The sequence below is a fragment of the Spea bombifrons genome, chromosome 1 (assembly GCF_027358695.1).
Source record: "Spea bombifrons isolate aSpeBom1 chromosome 1, aSpeBom1.2.pri, whole genome shotgun sequence".
NCBI classification, from domain to species: Eukaryota; Metazoa; Chordata; class Amphibia; order Anura; family Pelobatidae; genus Spea; species Spea bombifrons.
In genome coordinates, this window is record NC_071087.1 from 27,043,538 (window position 1) to 27,063,597 (window position 20,060).

General features: G+C 38.2%; 1 protein-coding gene across 1 annotated transcript in view; it reads right to left on the reverse strand.

Annotated features, from left to right (window-relative positions):
- The window catches only part of WWC2 (WW and C2 domain containing 2), a 70,017-nt gene that overhangs the window by 10,381 nt on the left and 39,576 nt on the right, over window positions 1-20,060 (reverse strand). Inside the window, exons 6-16 of the mRNA XM_053459503.1 lie at window positions 19,497-19,626; window positions 18,085-18,231; window positions 14,068-14,141; window positions 12,091-12,333; window positions 10,823-10,912; window positions 8,370-8,956; window positions 4,906-5,029; window positions 4,704-4,775; window positions 4,534-4,617; window positions 2,604-2,796; window positions 548-706 (exon numbers count right to left, since the gene is read on the reverse strand). Of these exons, the coding sequence (XP_053315478.1) occupies window positions 548-706; window positions 2,604-2,796; window positions 4,534-4,617; window positions 4,704-4,775; window positions 4,906-5,029; window positions 8,370-8,956; window positions 10,823-10,912; window positions 12,091-12,333; window positions 14,068-14,141; window positions 18,085-18,231; window positions 19,497-19,626 (1,903 nt within the window). The remainder of the gene's footprint in view (window positions 1-547; window positions 707-2,603; window positions 2,797-4,533; window positions 4,618-4,703; window positions 4,776-4,905; window positions 5,030-8,369; window positions 8,957-10,822; window positions 10,913-12,090; window positions 12,334-14,067; window positions 14,142-18,084; window positions 18,232-19,496; window positions 19,627-20,060) is intronic.

Consider the following 20,060-nt stretch of genomic DNA (forward strand, 5'->3'; position numbering starts at 1 on the left):
AATCAACAGGAGTCAATTGTTCTCACGTGCAACAGGGAATCTGAGGATCGAGCAAGAATTCTATATTCCGGTACTTAATACAAGACTTTTTTTATCTCATGCTAGATTAAAAAAAGACATATGTGAATATTTTTGTATATAAATGTATTTTTAAACTGTTGAAGCACGGTTAATACATTTAGGGAATTTAAACATGCATGGCTATCCTGAATACAAGATGAGACCAAGGGCTGATTAAAAGACTTTACAGCAGGAAGAAAGGACAGAATAGATGGCCAAATGTTTTTTTTTTACATGCCATCAATCTTGGTACAGATTGAAACAATGACGTGATTTAAACATACATAAGGAAGGCGTGAAGTTATAGAGAAGGAACAAAATAGACCGACTAGAAGGGCCAAATGCGAACACATTTTGGGATTCTGTGTTTTTAGAAAGGAAAGCTAAAAGTATCTTTAGTGGCAGTACCTTTGGTCTCGTCTTAGATTCAGGAATAGCTTTATGCCTGTCCCGTGCATTTTAATATTTGCAATTTCCAGCTGCTTACCAAGTCCAAAGCTGTGCTCCGGACCACGCTTGCATCCAACGCTGGCTTGTCTGTGGGTTCCTTGTGAAAAAGTATTGGTCTGCAAGGTAGCAAGGTATACCACTGCGCGTGCATCTCGTTAGCAAACGGCAAGTCCGCCAAACTGATCTGAGTCCCAGCCTACAAAAGGAAAAGAAGACACATTTTGTCTCACTTTGTAATTTTTCTTCTTAAGCACTCAGTTGCGGAAGAGATCTTTCAACAGCTTAGAATGTTATTTTTTTACGTTTCAAACAATTTTAGCAAAAAAAGTGCATTTATAATAGAGTCCGTTGGGTCTCTGCACATTTCAAAAAGAATGATTTGTGTTTTCTATCTTTTGGCCTAGAGACACGCTACGATCAATACGGACCTGTGTCTGTTGGAAAGAAGCAATTCTTGTAGCGCAAATAAACCATACAGGGAAATCATGATTCAGCCCCGTGAAACAATGAGAAAGAGTTAAATAAGCAGCGCCATTGTATAGAAAAATCTCATGAGAGAGTCAGATGTGACACAAGGGGCTTTCAAAATGAAACAAATGTCATATAGTGTCATGATGCTAATGAAGCTCTGGAGGCATATATTTTCTATAACTGTCCCCAGGGCCTAGTTTAATGTGCCTTTTGTCACGGTCGTGCAGCAAAAAATCAAAAAGTGAAAATTTTATTTAACTCTTATCTTATCTCCAATACCCTTAAACTTGTGACAAGAAGTTCATTAGGACGTACAGGTACGTCCTGACTTTGTTGCAGTGGCAGGGACATCTCTTGAACGTGTGTAATGGCGCTGGCACACTATCATTCAAGAAATGCCCGATCACGGGACACCCAAAGGAAGTTCCCTTGAGAAGAGCCTCAGCTAGTTCCGCTATCTGGACCCTGCTGGGCTCTCATTACTCCCTCTGCTGGCTGATTGCAGTTATTGCAATCTGCAAAACAGATATGGAGGAGGAGAGGAAGAAAAATGCTTTCCCCTTCCAAAAATAAAAATAAGGGAAAAAGGCAATATAAATGAAATAAATAAGAAAAAAATAAAATTGAAAATAATGAAATTAACAAAATAAATAAAAAAATTTCCCTAAAACAAAAATGCCCCTTAGCCCATCAATAGTATTTAAAATATATAATATGGAGTAGTATGTAAAGCACGGATGTAGCCGTCTGGAACATAAAAAATATGTATGATTGTAATCAGGAGAACATAAATTGGGTAATTGTTCAGCTGTGGCACCTACAGTATAGATGAAAATTTAAGCAACATTGCAAAAATTTGATTTTTTTTTTTAGTATATATATATATATATATATATATATTTTTTTTTTTTTTATCTATTACCACTTACAATTATTATATGTTTTATGTGTTTTTATGATTTTAAAAGAAGGCCATACTTCTTCTGAACAAAATGAAGTATAATTTGTGTGGTTAGGCCAAAGATGGAGGGAATCATGGTAAAAATGCCAAAAACTATTTTGGTCCTTTGGTTATGAAGCCCCCAGGGCTGAAGGGGGTTAATAAATACTTTAACAACTAAGTATATATAATATATAATAATAGGCAGATCTCACTCCATACCTTTGCGCAGCAATGAACTTTTTGATGTGCAGTGAGATTTTTTCTTTAAAATAGGCCCTGACTATCCCTGTTTAAAAGAGCCATGGAGTCCATCCCTAATACTTGAACAAAACACGGGTACATATGTAACGTATAAATGCATCTCATATAATTCATTATGTAATTCATTAAGGTGACCTTTAAATACATTTATCTCCAAACAAATAAATGCTAAAAGATTTTACTCCCTTTATTAAGATGACTTGTGAGATTCTATAAGGGCTTTTTAAGACCTGAAGCAGCCAAACAGTGGCAATATCCTCCGGGCCACGGACGTGGATGGCAGCTGAAGGGCTGCAGCTACAGCACCATGTGTTATGTTTTTCTATTAAATAATGCATATTAAAGTTTTTACTGGGGTTCTCAGTGCCATTAAACTATCCCTTTAACAAATATTAGAGAGGCAACATAAGTCTCATACCAGGCATTCTTCCTTGTGCGTCTTTCCCACAGTGCACATATCCACTCTCAAAGTCTTCTGCTGTAAAATGGCCTGCGAAATGGACACTCGGAACAGCTCATTGAGTAACACTATTTCAGTAGCTGGGTACATTTTGGTCCGGAAGAGGCAGCTGGTGTCACTCGAAGATGGAAGGACAGCAACTCTAATATATCTGGAACATATGGAAGTATCATAAGATGACAATCACATAGCACAACGGTACGCTTGCAAGTTTTTCACTACTATATAAGGCACAATTGACTTTAATATTGAATTTTCTGCTAGCATCACCCGGTACACCACTCTTCTTGTCATTTGGAACATTGCAAAGGTCCTAAAAGATGGTTCTTTAGACCAACAAAGTCCAAAAGTACACCTTTGCTCATCAAAGCTCATGGATGGAGATCCTGTACTGCTGTCCGTAGACCGACAATAAGAACCGCACTAATATTTTCCTGATTATTTGCTGCATTTATCCATTTGTTTTAGACTCTCTTGGTTTTAAGCTATTAAGGGCTAAATCTTTAGCAATCTAAATTTTCTGTTTAACAAAGTAAAATATATAAAGACAGCCAACAAATAGTAATCACAGACTACCAACGGTACATAATTAACAGTCAACAGACAAGTAGTAAGGGAGAAAGGACTAAACTTAGGTCCATGGAGTCAATTAAACAACATTGAGTGTTTTGAATTTTGGTAAATTAGGTTTTTCACTCTAAAATTAATTTGGTAAAGCTAATTTTGATATAAGATTGCAAGCTTTTGAGGCTTTTGAGGCTCTCTCTTTTTCAGGCATAACTCTATAAATTAAAGGTTTACATTTTTTTCCCCCAACATCTTTTAAAGGTTATCCTGTAAACCTGTCACAGTGTAACAAAGGTCTTCTTGGGTGTCAAATGCTTTAATAAACCACTGATCTCCCCTCAACACGACTCCAAGCGTGCTAATTAGTGTATTCCCGTGCCAGCGGTGTTATACTTCTTAAGGATTCAAGGAAGAAAAAAATATTATTAAGTGCTGCGACTTCTACTCATTACCTAAAGTAATTTATCTACAAAATAAAAGATCAGGCCATACAACGTGTCTCTACGCACACAATCTATCTGCACGGCCGTCTCCGGGAAGCCTGGAGTTAAAATGCACCTGCCGCTCTACTAGCATATTGCTTTTGTATTTTTGAAAGCTCTAAGGAAACTTTTAATCCTCAAGAAAAAGAAAGAAAAAGCTTATGTAGTTGCAATTAGGAAAGGCAATACGAAGATGAAAAAGATAAATCAGACATCAACCAAAACAGCAGTCTCCATTGTATCTGCTTTATACCCTTTGAACTTGTATATCTAGCGCAACACAAAGCACTTAGTACTTGAGAGGATTTTTTTCCCTTTAACTCCGCTCATAAAGGGAACGCTCCCATTTGTTTCCTGAAGGTTGTCTTGAAGTAGAAGTCAATGTGAAATAAAGCTCTCGCTAGTCACTTTCTCCGTGTTCCGCTTTTTAACCCTATCATTGAAACAACTAGCAGAGATATTGACTGCTATTAGAGAGGATGAACTCTCCTCTTACCGGCACCGCTGGCAGAGACATGGTTAACTTAACCAAGATTGAACTGCAGAATTAAGCATGCGATTGCCTCTATTGGCACCACTGGCATTAATTAACATTAGTTGAGTTTTTGACCCACTAGCAACGAAAAGATAACCTGGACTACTGTCAGCAATAATACGAACTTCCACATTACTGGCATCACTGGCAAAAAGGTTGCACTGGAAAGGGGGTTAACTTTTGTTTACCAATTAACCCCTCTAGTAGTCAATTAGTCCATTAATGGGAACTCAATGACAGGTTCTTAACGGTCAAAACAGTCTAAGTGCTGGATGATGGTAGCCACAAAGCAGCGTGTACTCACATTCTCGATCCATACGGGATACAGGGGTGATTGTTTTGCGCCCGGACAATTATTATCACAAAGCTTGATTTTCCTGGATCATATCTAAAAAGAGAAAAAAAATATAACTGGTTTTTGCCGCAATTACGATATTAGAACTAGCAAAGGATTTCGAAGAGTGTGTTTCTCACCTCAGTATTAACTGGACTTGAACAGTCCCTAAATCCGTATAACCTTCTGTAAAGGCAGCATCTTCACACGGCCTGTAAGAAGAAGGAAAACGTAAGATGCACCTGGGCTCGCAGCATGCCCGTCGGTTCACAGGGGAATGGAGGAGAGAATTAAAACTATAACAGGAACTAAAGATACAACATACATAGGAGGACTACTTACGCTTGCATACACGGTTCATATACTCCACTGTCTCCTGCCACGGACTCATCAGACACGGCTGCGGACACATTGCACGTCGTCACCTTCTCCTCTCCGCTTTCAACTTTTCTCAGAAAATCAAGATCTGTGACACATTTAAAAAAAAAACGTTTAATTAGTTGCATAAAGAATGGGGGGTTTACAGGTTGTTGTGTATTACCTATTTATTTTTTTAAAAAAAATTCAAAGCAAACTCGTTAAAATATGTTATGTTCTGCCGTGTAAGGACTCATCTAACTTCAGGTTTGATTATTTATACAGTTACCATTGAAGCTTAATTGAAACATCGAGAGAGAACCCATTATGGATTTTTACCCATTAAAGCAGAACACTTAGATGACAAAGGTGTTTGATCCAGGGGGTGCTGCCATAAGCCTGACCCACAGCAGTGACGCCAACCAGGGCCACCCTAAGGAAGTCGGCAAGCGGGCTGCTCTCACACTCACTGTGCCTAAATCACTGAGTGATGTGGACTACTAACATATGACATCATGTCCCAGAGCTACAATTCTATCAGCAAAGCAGAGACTACAAGCGTTGGGGAGAGCAGAAGCCCCATTTGGCACTGCTTAAGGACCAAGAGGCCATGCAAACTCTCCTCAATCTGCCCATTGGCCCCTATGGCACACCAGGCAGACTGACAGCAACCAAATGAACGGTAAAAAAACCACAAAAGGGGTAAAAAATGAAATACTTGACCAAAAGGCTAACTGGATATCCGGTACTAGTAGAGTTTGTGTCAGTACTAGTTTCCAGTAACAAACACTTGCCTCATCAGCTCTGTCATTTTATAACTGTTTTAATTACTTCACAGCACGCGCATCTCTTTTTCTTTTTTGAAATTAAAAAAGGGATTATCCCATTTGAAATCTGAGCTTTAAAAGAAAACTAAAAAACCCTCCTCCCCATGGGTACCATCTGCAGTTTTCAAAAATCCTTTATTGTGCCAGGGAACGTATTCCACCATGTACTGCACTCTCTAACTTTTCATCTGTAACCCCTATTCATCAGCAGGTTCCCCGCGGCGCACCAAAACTCTTCATTTAAAGGTATATTCCGACGTTCCACGTGGGCTTTCTTTCACCAGTGAGGTATGTCGAGATGCACTGCTCGACCTTCTGAGTAGAGCCTTTACATCTTGTTAAACTGTTTAAAGTTTCAAGGCTTTAGATTTCGGATCTGATTGCCGAGTGTCTTTCTTTAAGGTGTTACAAATGCTGTTTTTTCTCCCCTTTATCGTCCTTATGATAAAGAAGCTTTTTTATATCCGATTGTGTGATGGCGGTGACATGATTTATTGATTACCCCCAGGAATACCAGGATCTGTCCCGGCATTGACAATGACAGAGACTGACTCAAGAAGGACTTCACAGATATTGAGTCTACCAGCGGGAGTCCGCACTGATCACCGAATAATGGAAAACAGTGACAATTCTCATGTACCTTGTAAGGGCTCCGAGACTGGGACGTGTGTATCAAAGGTGCGGCATGGACTTAAAACGAGAAACCCAATCTATATTTCGAGATGAAGAAAGAGTGTGCAGGGACGGCGGCTAAAAATCCACAACTTCAAAATCAAAAAACTGAAATCATGTAAAAGGCTATAAGTGAAAGTGTGGTAGAAAAGAAGGAAAATTACAATTCCAATAAATACTTGCCGACAAGCTTGCAATATATGTTCATAATAGGTTTACTAATTCTGTGACTTGAAACTCTATGTTTGTGATACACGTAGATTCTACTATATGTTTAATATCGTATAAAGTATTTAATGAGAGTTAACTTTCCTTGCATTTCACTAGCAAGCGCCATCGATGGTTGTTACGATGCCTGTCTTAGGGCTGAAGCCTGAATGGTAATTTTTGTTGTTTGTCTTGCCCTCCCGATGCACCTTTTTTGCTATTTCTTGCACGATTGTTAAAGGGGACGTTCCCAGGTCCTCAACACCCCCCTGCTGCAGCTGCCCTCCTCTACGGTCTGATATTTGTTGCCACTGATTGGCAGGAAAGCGTTCCTACTGAAATCAATGAGAATGTTTGCTGTGTATGCATTAGGGGGTATAAAAGGAGAAAAAAATATGGGGGATTCTACACTTGAAAAATGGCTACTACAAAAATTTAAAGGGCTTACAGAGTTATCTTATGCATTAAAGTGCATATGATGACTGGCAGGTTCCTATTATAATAGAAAAAAAAATTCTATTGAGATATATTTGATACTGTATACTGAAGATTTGTTTTTTGGCGGGGGAGGTGGTTGGCCCTTTGGGCTACTGGCTCTTTCTGTAGGCTCCCTAGTTCGGAAAGGATCAAGAACCAGGCTGTGGATGAAAAAAAGAGCAGCACATAACTCCTTATTCAAATAGAGTGAATGTGCTCAGTGAGGTAGGTTCAAAAGTAAAGGTAGCTGGATCCCCTTCATATACCCTACAGACCCTGAAATAAGATGACGGTACTCCGGAATGATTAATTCAGTAAGCTGTGGTTGGAACACATTTCTCAGAAGCTGGGGAAAGCCACCGAGCTACACAGAACAGCACGAGAAACCCATCTTAGTAAAATAGTTTCTTTTTGTTTCTAATAAAAGTGTATGCGTATGGAAAAAATGCCTGTGCTAAATTATCCAGCTCAAAAGATTTAACAGGGTAAATAACAGGCATCAGAAAGACTTCAAACGTAGTCACAATATTTTGACGATACGCGGTAAGGTCACCTGAGGAAACCTACTGCAATCATGTCGAAATTAGAAGAAGAAAATAATGACTCTGATCGTGTTCTCTCGTTAAGGCGCCAATTATATTTCGACCACTAGATGTCACTAGAGCACTACCACAAAACACAGCTGAACAGATGAGGCTCTCTCTGTCCTTTTTTTCTCTTCTCGGTGAAAACACAAATTACCCCAAATAAGCTGAAGTATTAAATTCACACTGTTTTCATGCAGTAGGGGGTCTATTCAATGAGAAATCAAGCTACATTTTTGTCACAAAGCAATACAGGTTCTGAAAACTGCTGCTTAGCAGGTGGAAAAAACAGTAAAAGCCCCACAGTCACTTAGTCTGCTTCTTTGTTTGTATTTGCATAAACACGGGCCCTTTGCTATTTCTACACTAATTAGATCATTAGTTGGGCAAATGTGAACGACGGACCAGTGCGATATTAAAGTAGCATCTGCAGCTATGCGACTCCCTTCATCCTCAATGTCTGGCAGAATACAACTCCAAAACTCACACAAAAAACTTAACTCAAATGTTAAATGCCGTCATTCTACTGGAAAAAACTAACAGCGCCGGGTCAGCACTCCCATACAACACTACTATTTCACTTCTGCATGGTACCCAGAGACATTTCAACCTCTACTTGAGGTTAGTTTGTGGACATCCTTAAAAAGAGATAAGCTGGGTAACTGGTTGCTCATTTTTTTACCTGTTCTTCCTTCATGCAGTGCAGTTGATGCTTGGTTTCTTATACATTCCACCATACTTTTGCTATCAGACAATGCAGGAGTTCCTCCAGCGACTGGGTCCGACACAGTTTCACAGAGGATCAGGTCTGCAAATGCCCCTGAAACCTCGCCGCTCTCAAAATCTGTGCCGAGTGAGTCCTGAGTAGACAATGAGAAAGCTCCTGGAGGCGAACCTGGCGGGGACAACGATGAAAGAGAGGATAAGGAGGAAAGCGAGGTCACGGATTTAGGTTGTTTGGCCTCTTCTAAGTCTTGCTGTGCATTACGGGAATTGTTATAATCTGTCCCGCTGTGGCAATGGACCACTTCATTTTCATGGATGGTAGTAATAGGTCCAGAAGGAATGTAACCACTCTTCTCTTGCAATAGGAAGTCCAGTTTATACTGATAGTCCAGGTCTCCTCCATGATCGCCTTGGCTGTAGTAGAGGTCGGTGGAGCTGAGAGAATTGAGAGATCCACGGCTAGAGGTGTTTAATGACCCACGACTCGAGGCTAAGGAGCCCAGGCTGCTTCCTGAAGACACCGACAGAGTGCTGGCAGAGAGACTGTAGTATGAATAAAAGAATACAGGGGCTTCATTATTGTAATTATTATGTATTAGCAGTAAGCAGTAAATAAAAGAATAATCATCGTGTAAAAGAGACATTGTATTTCATAAGCTTGCGCTTCCATCACTGATCCGTCTTTCGGTAAATAAAAAAAACATTTCCTTTGGATTGGTGCCCGTTTACTATACCGGAAGCTGCTTCTTATGTCAGACACGGGCAGGGTGAGCATTGTTTAAGGCTAACATGACAGTGTTTAAATATATTATATATATATATATATATATATATATATATATATAAATAAATAAATAAAATATATATAATGACACAACTGTTATTTTAACAAAAGGAGAGTCTACTATTCATGTTATTTTAAGAGGATACAGGTGGCAGCAGACAAGGTAAGATACAATGGCATGCGGAATGTAAATCTCGACTGCCCTTATGGCTTCAAATTATTAGAGTTCAATGACAGCGGAAACGAACATTCCTCACATTGCCAAAGCCTTGGTGATTATTTAAGCTGTAATGCAGAGGCTTGTCAAACCTAATTAGCTCTCTAAACATAATCCGCTTGTTTATTTTGCTATAAAATGTGTGTATGCCTACAAAACATATCATTATTATTCTATTACCAGATTTCATTATCCCTTAACCCTTGCAGCGACAGGGGATACCAAATATGTTCCTCTTCTGTTTGGTTTCGAAAGGGATAAATGAAAAAGGTTGTGCAAAATTGTGATTGCATTATCTATGTGGTCATGCAAGTTAGACGTTCATATGTGTTATGTTAAAACAAGCCTCTCTATCCCGCCAGCGACTATAATTACAAGAACTAAAAGCATATTTTAAACATCATGATGCCAGGCTGGAAGCAGTGCCACTAGATACTGTATAATGCACTACCTTTTGTTCCTTTATGTAAAGTACAAGCATTCTGTACATTGTGCTTGCAGGAGAAGTGCTCATGGAGTCTAATGAGACATATGGTTTGCAATAAATAGCAGATCCCATGAGATAAGTCACCGGCGCAGCGCTGCCAAGCTATACATTTGGCAGAAATGATTCTACTGTACCCTTGATTGGCTTATTTTGTTCATTTTCAGATTTTCCATATGTTTAACTTAGATTAAATCATCAACACCTTGTGGGTGAGTGGCTTTCAGTGACGTTCTTGACAAATGCTAAAAAATTACATGGATCACCTGAAATAAAATAAAATAGAGCTTCACTCATTAAAGCCCTTTCTGTGCAATAAACCCAGTAATAAACTGACAGCAGTGTAGCATATACAAAGAGGACTTGCTTGCATATTAGTCCATCTATGTGATGATGCCATACAGGGGATGAAATTATTTTGGGGGAAAAATCTTTTGTTCTATAGTTTTCTTTCGGATCACTGCTTAGTTAGCACATCTCCTTGGAAGGGCAATAACAAAACTTGAGTTCAATTTAGCGTAAGATTTTCGGTTTGGATAAAGCGCATAGGGATATTGGGGAAAGCTCGGCTCATGATTCATCCCTATGCTTAACATTTTCCGTTCTGATGGAGCACAATACACGAGCCTCAAACATGACATGCAATTCTCTTTACATTTGTTCCGATGCTCTGTATTCCGGAAGCAGTGAATTTGCAAGATAACAGAACAGTCACAGTACAGACTGAAAACATTTCTAGCTTCCAAGTAAGGTGTGCCGACCCCCACTATCTACACCTTCTTTGCCTGCATGCATGCTTGTTTTTCCGTAAGCACGTAAAATGCCCCAAAACGTGCCCTAGACATTAATGAGGGATTCCCTTATTCTCTGCAAAGTAAAATTGTTGTGGTCCCGGTTCTCCCGTTTGGGATGTTGACAGCCTACCTTTTAAGCTGGGAATGCAAATAGGTGGCTAATTTTGTTGCTTCTTCTAGTTTCTTTACCAGCTCTTTCTTCTTTTCTTGAACCTTCAACCTGAAACAGACACATGCTTAACAATTACAAAAGCACCAACAAATTATTTATCAACAGTTATTATTATTATGGATGCCTGAAAAAAGGCCCTGCCATACACATGGAGAATTCCTATCAATAATTATGATTTTTTTTTTTTTATATTTTGTTCCTTTGTAATAATAGCAGGAAATCGCATAATGGTAATGCACCAGCGGAGAATGTGTAATTTGAATATTGGGATTCTTGATGATGTCATACATAAGCAAGATGTCATTAAAGGACCTACCTATCCTTACATCCCTATAAGAAATATTTCTGTAAATGACACTTTCAGCCAGATTTTCTATAAACACATAAATAATATGTTCAAGCAGATTTTTAATGCCGTCATTCAATTGCTTAACTGAAAAAAAAAAACAATTTCTAGCTTTGGGAGGATATTAAGTTGACAGAATTTAGAAAACATAAAGGAAATGACTAAGTAACAAATTGATTGTAATATGTTTTGCCCGCTTACTCAGTGGGTGACAAACACCCGCTGATACGTTATTACAAACACACAGCGCTTCCCGATGAGTCCCAATACTTTAAAACCACAATTACTTATACAACATGTAGAAGAGGGGCTTGCAACCTAAACTTAATATCAAGAACATTCAAATTCTGCCATTAGGGGTCCCATATTATTACATATAAAAGAAATGTGGCCGTGTTAAGACCATGAACTGGATACGCATTATTTATTTTTTCAGGAACTTATAGGGGGTGTCTAGAAAGAAAAGAAGAAGCCCCTTTGATGTCCTTGTTTTTGATATAGAAAGGTTTTGTTTTATTACTGCCGATACTCTAATATTTCATCCTTCTCTGTTAAGATACAGATTCGGGAGAGCTGAAATTTGTGATAGATTATACAGAGCCATTGAAATATAAAAAAGTATCAATTCTTTACTATTCTAGAAGATTAAAGTGAAATCCATACTATATCCGTGCAGTGTAGCTAAATTGTTGGCTTGGATTATTATTATACTGGGCTAAAGAGGCCACATTAACTTCAAAAACGCGAACCAGAAACTATGGGAACTACAGAAGAATTGCCCTTCTCTCCATGCACGGTATAGGTACCCCAGTTCTATGATGACTTTTTTCCCAAAAGGAAAGGAGGCTCATCATGTTTCCAGACTGAACGGGCCAGGTACCTTTCAGCAAGTGCTTGGCTGGGAGTACTTTTCACAGACAGGAGATCTTCCTCCAGACGTCTTCTCTCTGCTTCCAGTCTCTCCATATCATCTCTAGTGCGTTTCCGTGTAGTCACGAACTGAAGTTCCTTCAGGAGTTCCTCCTTCTCATTGATCAACATCAGCTTTTCTTTTTCGATATCCAACGCCCCTGGCCAAGCCTCGCTATCTAGCTTCGCCAGTTCGATCTTAAGATTGGCCATGCTGCAAAGACAGGTAGACAACACGTCCAAGTCAAGTCAACAGTGTCTACAGAACGGAAGTCTCATTCAAGCTAAGCCAACGTCGCCATTGCGTAATCATGTTATTTACCAACTTGGAAAACATTATAGATAAAAGTTCTTGCGCAATCGGAATATTTACCACTTACTGCTGCGATGAAACGGCGAGTGGGAAGTGTTATAAAGAGTAAATGAAAATCACTATGTGCTACGCATAGAATTACTGGCAGAAAACAAAAACTCCGTCAGTCATTGCGACGGACTGTTGTTAAGGGATAAGGCTTGCAGGGTAAAAACAATTAAGCAAAGTACATGCGTAGAGAGCTCACACAATGGAAACAAACTTTTAGAACGATTTTGGTTGTTTGGGCATTTTAAAACCATGCTGAAAGTGAATGCTTGAAGCAGCAAAGTGACAGAGACGTTCCAATTACACGCCTCAATTGTGCGATCGCCCTTAAAATACACAATGAAGAAAAATGTTGTTTAGAGAAGCGGGGATTGAAGGTATCAAGGAGCAAAAAAAGTGTACTTTAAGTCATTTAAAATGACACATTATTGTGTTTTTATAAAGAAGCAATTTTAGACCATCCAATAAAAGTGGGCAGGAAAGTCATCACTCGGTTTTAAAGAAACAGTAGGCTTTGAAATACTAAATATCGCTAATAAAAGTAAAAAGAAATTACATTTTAGGCATTATGGCATTGCAAAAAATACTCCAAAGCTTTCCTAATACCGAATAACTAAGTAATTATAATTACAACAATATCTCCATTATAATTAAACGGAAGGGGGTCTAGTCCCAACTTTATAAACTCTCTGAATTACTGTCTTTGATTAAATTCAAGTGCAGCTCAACAACAAATCGGCGCTCTGATTAGTAACCACTTATAAGTAACAAATTTGTTTAAAAATGTGCCGAGCAGAAGACTGACTTTGCCTGAAACGCCATCTGCTTCTCGGAGGAGCCTTGTTCATCTACCAAATTTCAATGATCTCTTCAGTAGTTAATGAATTGTACTGAATGCAGTCCTCAAAGGGAATTATTTGACGTCTCATTGATATTCCGAGACTGGTATGGCTGCCAATCTTGCCAAGGCAATAAACGAAAATACCAAAATAATATTTGATAGAAAGATACCATACCACCTTAAATATCACAGCTTTACATACATCAATGAAAGCATTAAACAACTGTTTTCCCTTAATATTGAGAAAATATATGCTTTTCTTCTCATTCATAGACTTGGGAGAAATAACCGATTATCTTTTATAACCAGTTATTTCTCTCAAATCTATGAATGAGAAGAAAAGCATATATTTTCTCATTATTAGAGAAAAACAGATGTTTAATGCTCACTGGTTTAAGGAAATGTTACGGTAAGAGGAATGTATACAGGAGTCCATTATATGCGAATAAATGAGAACTTGATCCATCTGTAGGATGTGGAAATTAAGATGTAATTCAGTCGCTACTGCAATGTTCAGATATCATTAATTAATTTCCATACCATGTGAATCAGCCCCTTCCACCTCAGATTCTGAGATCGCTGTAAAAACCTTAAAATAGGGGCAAATCCTAAGGTTCCAATGTTCTAAAATACACATTGTGTCATTATAAAGGATGGCCAGTAGATGTCACTGTTGATCAGGGTATTTTTCCAAAAAAGTTACCCTACAAGGTTGCAGTTTCCACATCTCAAGTAAAATACTGTACCTTCTTTTAGCCTCTTCATATTGCAGGCTGAGTCTGACCTTTTCTGCAAGATTCGATCTATTCCTCATTCCGATCTGATAACAGAAAATACAAATAAAATTCTAATTTAACAAACACATTTTAACATTTCTGGATATATATATCAAAAGTTAATTTAAAGGACACATAACCCATGATTTGGCAAGCAATACATTGCTTACAAACTGAAAAGTCATTTTTAATATTTTTCAAATTAAAGAATCTCCATACCTTGGAACATTTTAACTGGTCTGGTCCTACATTTCTTTAAATATATACCTTTACATATCCATCATAAGGATTTCAGTCCAAATAACAGCCCTTTATAAAACCATGACTTGTCAAGTAGTAAAGAGATTCTTAATAGGAATACAATACCATATACTATATACTATATATACACCCATGGGCAAAAATCGGCAGTACCATATGGGCAAACTATAGGGTACTTTATCAGTAAAGTGCCAACGCGCTAAAATCCTTTGTTCAAGCCTTGATGGCAGTTAGTGGGTATCTAGATCGCCATAAAGAAACCTATTCCAAGAAATTACCATGTTTAACAATTCCAAGAATATAATAATTTCAGTGCTATGAAAAAGGGTTAATGGTCCAAGAGTCACAAAGCAAAATCCATGTAAAATGTTGGTGGAGGACGGAACATTTGGGTGCCCACCACTAAACTTTAAATTCTAACACATGGCCCAAACCCAAAGGCACCCGATGTAAAACGTGCATCTTCCCAGGAGCCTGTTTGTGAATTACGCGGTATAATAGAGCACAGTATGTGAGCAGAAAGGAAGAAAGCCACTAATGAATACAAATGAAGTCACCTTGCACACTGTGTTGTATTTGGCTTTAGTGATGCAAATGTTAATATTTTCAGTAATGTTGAAATCATTAACACATAATAGACCTCAGACGTGCGAAAAGAATAAAGGAAGCAACTGTAAACTACATTAACAGACATTCTTTTTACACTGAATAATCCATTTTGGTAGCAGCTCTTCTAATAGAGATGGTGTTAATTACGTATCAGTCCATTAAACGCTACGCGCAGACAGCTCGGCAGTCGGGTTGCCAAGCTGGAAAAACAGGGGAAAAAACTGGCCTTAACACAGTATTTTAGTAACATTGGCCGCAATGCAGGTTCTGGGCCAGAGTATCACACATTTACTCATTCATTTGGCTCATTCTTTACATTATGCTATTACATTCATTATTATCACTACAAATGTATCAACATGATATAAAGACTCTGGAAGGGGAGTTTTCTGCTGACGTGGCCCCCAACAGCAGGGTCATCCTCAGGCTGGAAAATGGGGCCCCACAAACCCTGCTTCTCTAGGGTCCAGCAGGCCTGCCAAAACTGGGTTTTTAGTTCTTGGTTTAGATAAATGTGTAATATATATATATATATATATATATATATATATATATATAATTTACGATCTCTGAAGATTCAATTGCTCTAAAATATCCTAAAAACTCTTCCATCAACGTCATGAATTCTACAGGGAGAACACCAATATTTAATAATATATATATATATATATATATATATATACATACACATATACACACACATACATACACACCCACACAGACATATACTGTATATGTATGTGTTTTACTCAATATATACTAGTATTTGATACTAGTTACACTGGCAAAATAAGAAAACATTATGTGGGTTTTCTTGGCATCATAAAAGTATAATAAAATAGAGGTAAAAGACTACAACAAAGAACATGGAAAAAAAACCTTCTTCCTTTCTATACCGAAAACACAGCTGCTGCCTCATCTTTTAAAGTGATAAAAACAAAATTGAGAGAAAAATGTCTTTATCCAACTCCAGACCATCTCGGTCGAACAGCAATCTGTACAAGAATAAAACCTGGATATACGGCAGGTGCTTCTTGTCTTACAGACTCATAACTTGGGGGATATGATTTTATCAGCTGCTAAGATGCTGCAGAAGAGAATATAGTTTTAGAAAATGGATAGCGCGTCAAAAACTGATCTTACTAGGCTTTGTAAAAGCTGGGATTTTCATATTTAGATTATATATATATATATATATATATATATATATATATATATATATATATATATATATAGTGATCCAACAAACGAGTCCACTCCCGGGTTTTATGTTGCAAAACCAAAACTTATATATATTAAATTGATGTTTCGGGTCCCAGCCAGACCCCTTGGCATCACAGAAGGGGCGCTACCTTTAAGGTCTTCTAGTTTATTTAAGTTGATGTTTACCAGAGAAAGTTGGGAAAACACATCTATGTGGAACAGCATCTTTAAGGTGCGTGTGCAGCTTGCCAGATAATACGTTTGCTTGGTCATATCTGATGTGTTTTGCTAGAGTTTAGTTGTGTGGGATCACCATTTAAAATTCTTCCCTTTGATCTGTTCTAATCTACATGCTGGGTATCAGATTCCATCTGATGAAGAGACCTCAAAGGTTCCGAACGCCTATGTAACACTACCACTTTTTCATCGTTTAGGTATCACCTAAAACGAAAAAGCCCATGTTTAAGATGTTGGGTTCAATATGTTCAATACAGATCCATTTCTCCACCAACAGGGGGCAGATAACCCGGTGTGGCTTAGCTGCCCCCTGCATCGCTGGCTGGGTATTTAGTACCTTGGATGTGTGGGTCAAAAAATAAAAAAGTTGTTATTTTATATGATAGGAGAGTGCAACCCTCTTGCTTGGATAGGAATGATGGGAAGTGTAGTCCCACCGGAATCATGGGGCTGTTGGTCGCTTCACTCGGCTGTAAATGCATTGAATATACTACTGGCATGAAGTGTGAAAAAGAAATCAGGTGATTTAACTAAAATCCATTCCACAATCAGATTAGCTGCATGCCTGACCTGCATTTGACTTGCATTTTTAACAAATATTTTAAGACTTGGAATAGAATCAACTTGCTCCTGCCAGGCAAACTACAATCAAAGGATTTACACAAAAAAGCAGTTCTGGAAGTAAGCGGGAATATTGAGAAATATCCACTGTTATGGTTTGGGCACTATATTTGATCGCAGCCAAGAGCCTATACAAAGCCCCCTCGATAACATTTGTAGGTAAGGCTACAACAAATGAATTCCCCTTAATAGACAAAAGCAGACTAGGCTGTATTTGCCGATTTAGTCCCTGTCCGCTGGATCTACCCGACATGGCGATGAGACCCAGGGGTAACGGCCCGCACATTAGAAGTTACTTCTATCCATCCGGGAAGAGACATGGACGTTAGCAAGTCTAAAACATCAATAACTATTGGCGCATGCGTCACTTAAACATTTACTGACATTGACTTTACGAAATAAGATGTTTGGTAACTATAGAAACAAGATACTTGAATAAAGAAAAAAGTGCAAAAATAAAAAATTAAGCTGTTTGAATAGCCTTTTTGTTACATTTATCAAGAAAAGTGAATATGTTGGCAGCTTTTCTAGCGTAAAAAAATGCCACTTCTATATGTTGAGGGCATGGATGGTAAGGCTACAGATTACTCTGTATAACAATTATAATAATAATATAGTATGTTATAATATAGTATGTTTTCAAAAATGCTCTGAATCCTTACTTTCAATAATCCTCTTAAATATGAATATAGACATAAAGATGGTTTGCGGAAACAGTCATAAAATAAAATGCATGTTTTGGAGCCTGAATTAGGATGCGTGCTACAAACTAAAATAAGAGACCAGCAGTGATTACTAAGGACGGCATGATACGTAAGAACTTCCACCAGAATCAATATATAAGCTTGCGAGCAGAGCTCTCTCCACCTAATGTATCGGATTGTCTTAGTCTGTCTAATTCTAGTCTTCTCAGACCCCTTTAATATATGTATTGTATGAAGCGCTGGGTAAATTGTTGGCGCTTTATAAATAAAAGAAAATAATAATCAACCCAGTATGATATAAGAACAAATATTTTGATTCCATTGCCAAAAGAAAAAAACAAAGCAAACTTACATCACCGGAGATATCAGTTTGGGATCCAGCATCAAGAGTCTGCCTGGATAGAGACAGATGGGAATTTGTGAGGTCGGACCTCAGGTCGGGTTCAGATCTTCCTCTGTCTTCATCCGGATGAAATCGCTCTTTAAGTTTGGCAAGGCTCTGAAAAAAGGTAACAGAGAAAAGAAAACTGTAATAATACGTATTTCTCTGATCTCCTTCAACAACAGATCATCTCACCAGTCCTTATTGTGGTCTACTCAATCATGTAGTTACAAGGAAACAAGTGTGGGGAAAAATGACAGATCCACAGACTTCTCAGGTGTTGGGTCTATACCAGATAAACACTGGTAGATCATACTCCACTGATGCTTAAGATTTGTTCCAAGCTCTGAAGGTCTCATGCCCAATAAAAATTTTCAGCCTCTTCTGGGGTGCTTAACTTTATACAAAGGGGAGCGCTGGTCATGCATACGACTGGGGCTAGCACCAGTTAGACTTTAGCGGGTGGGAAGTGGTCCGATCATGGGAAGAGAACGATCAAACACTGACAGTGGCCATGGAGGGACTGCTGCCCAAGGTCTGGCCAAGACCAGTGCCTAAGGTTAATGTATATCTGAACACTATGTTATGATCATGGGCTTCATTTTGTTATTTGAACTAAAACTAGAGCTTCAATTCACAACCACTTGAGCTGGACTTGGAGGTGAAAGTAAATTGGACAGATATTTTGGCTTTTAACTAGGTAGGTACATAAATCCAAACCAGGGAGCGACAACATTTCCAATGCGTTCAAACAATTTCCATAAAAGTGCTGTTCCACCTACTTAACGGAGCTGAACGCTTCTGTAAATGCAGAATTAGAAACACTATTCCTAACACCGTTGAATGACACTTTCCCAAAAAAGGTTGTCTTATCCATATTTTTTACTGGGACCACTTGTCATGTGATAGAAAAGGCAGAGTGTTGTCATGGTAACCAAAAAGGTATCAAACGTTTCTGTGGTACTTTTTGTTATTAAATTATATGGAAAAAAACACTAGTGCGTATTTGATAAGCATAATACAGAGTCCAATTACTACTAAGCGGAAGAGCGCAGGGAGTATAACAAACTTCACCAGCGGATTCCAGAGGAGCCTTCGGGTTCTGGTAGGTGGTCATACTGGTGTTAATCAAATGAAAGAGTTGCACAAACAAATCCCTAATTCTGCTTTAGTAAGTACCTAATGTTTGAATGTGGAAACAATATTTTTCATTTAGGAACTGTGTAACCAGCAAACTTTTTTTTTTTACACTTGCGTTTTTTGTTCTAAAATGATATACGATTTTTCTTTGAATATAACCTCAGCGCCGTATTCTGCCTTTAAATCCAGCTATGTACTTGTTGTGCTCCCAAATGATGTGAAAATAAATGAGGTTATAATACCTGCATTAGGTCCTGCTTCTCCTTCTCACCGCTACTGATGGCCTTTCTGATGCTTTTCAGCTCGGAAAGAATGTCCTTTGCTTCTTTGAGCTCATAACCACTCTGTCCCCCTGACATTTTTTGGTCAATACTGGAAAACAAACACATACATTTAATAAAAAATGAAGTTTATGAGGATAAAGAAACGACAACTGGCTTATTGATAAAATCCTGGAAGAAATGTTCGTGTCTAGGACTCTGGGACATTTATAAAAAATAAAATGCTAAAACAAATACATGTACTTTTTAGTATTACTCGTTTGTTCGGAAACACTTTATGCGTGGAATGTCAGTGTTCATGGAGATAATTAATGTTCTAGTGTACTGAGCATTTTATGAAGAGCATATGGGTCAGTCATAGAGGCAAAATGCAGTAAATCACAAAGAACAAGGCCTGATCTGGAATGGAAGACCAAAGAATAAAAGGAGACATGGACAGCTCCTAACGAGAAGCATTATACATCAACGACATTCATGCACTGGGGAACCCAATCTTATAATTTAAGGGAAAGCATTATTTAAGGA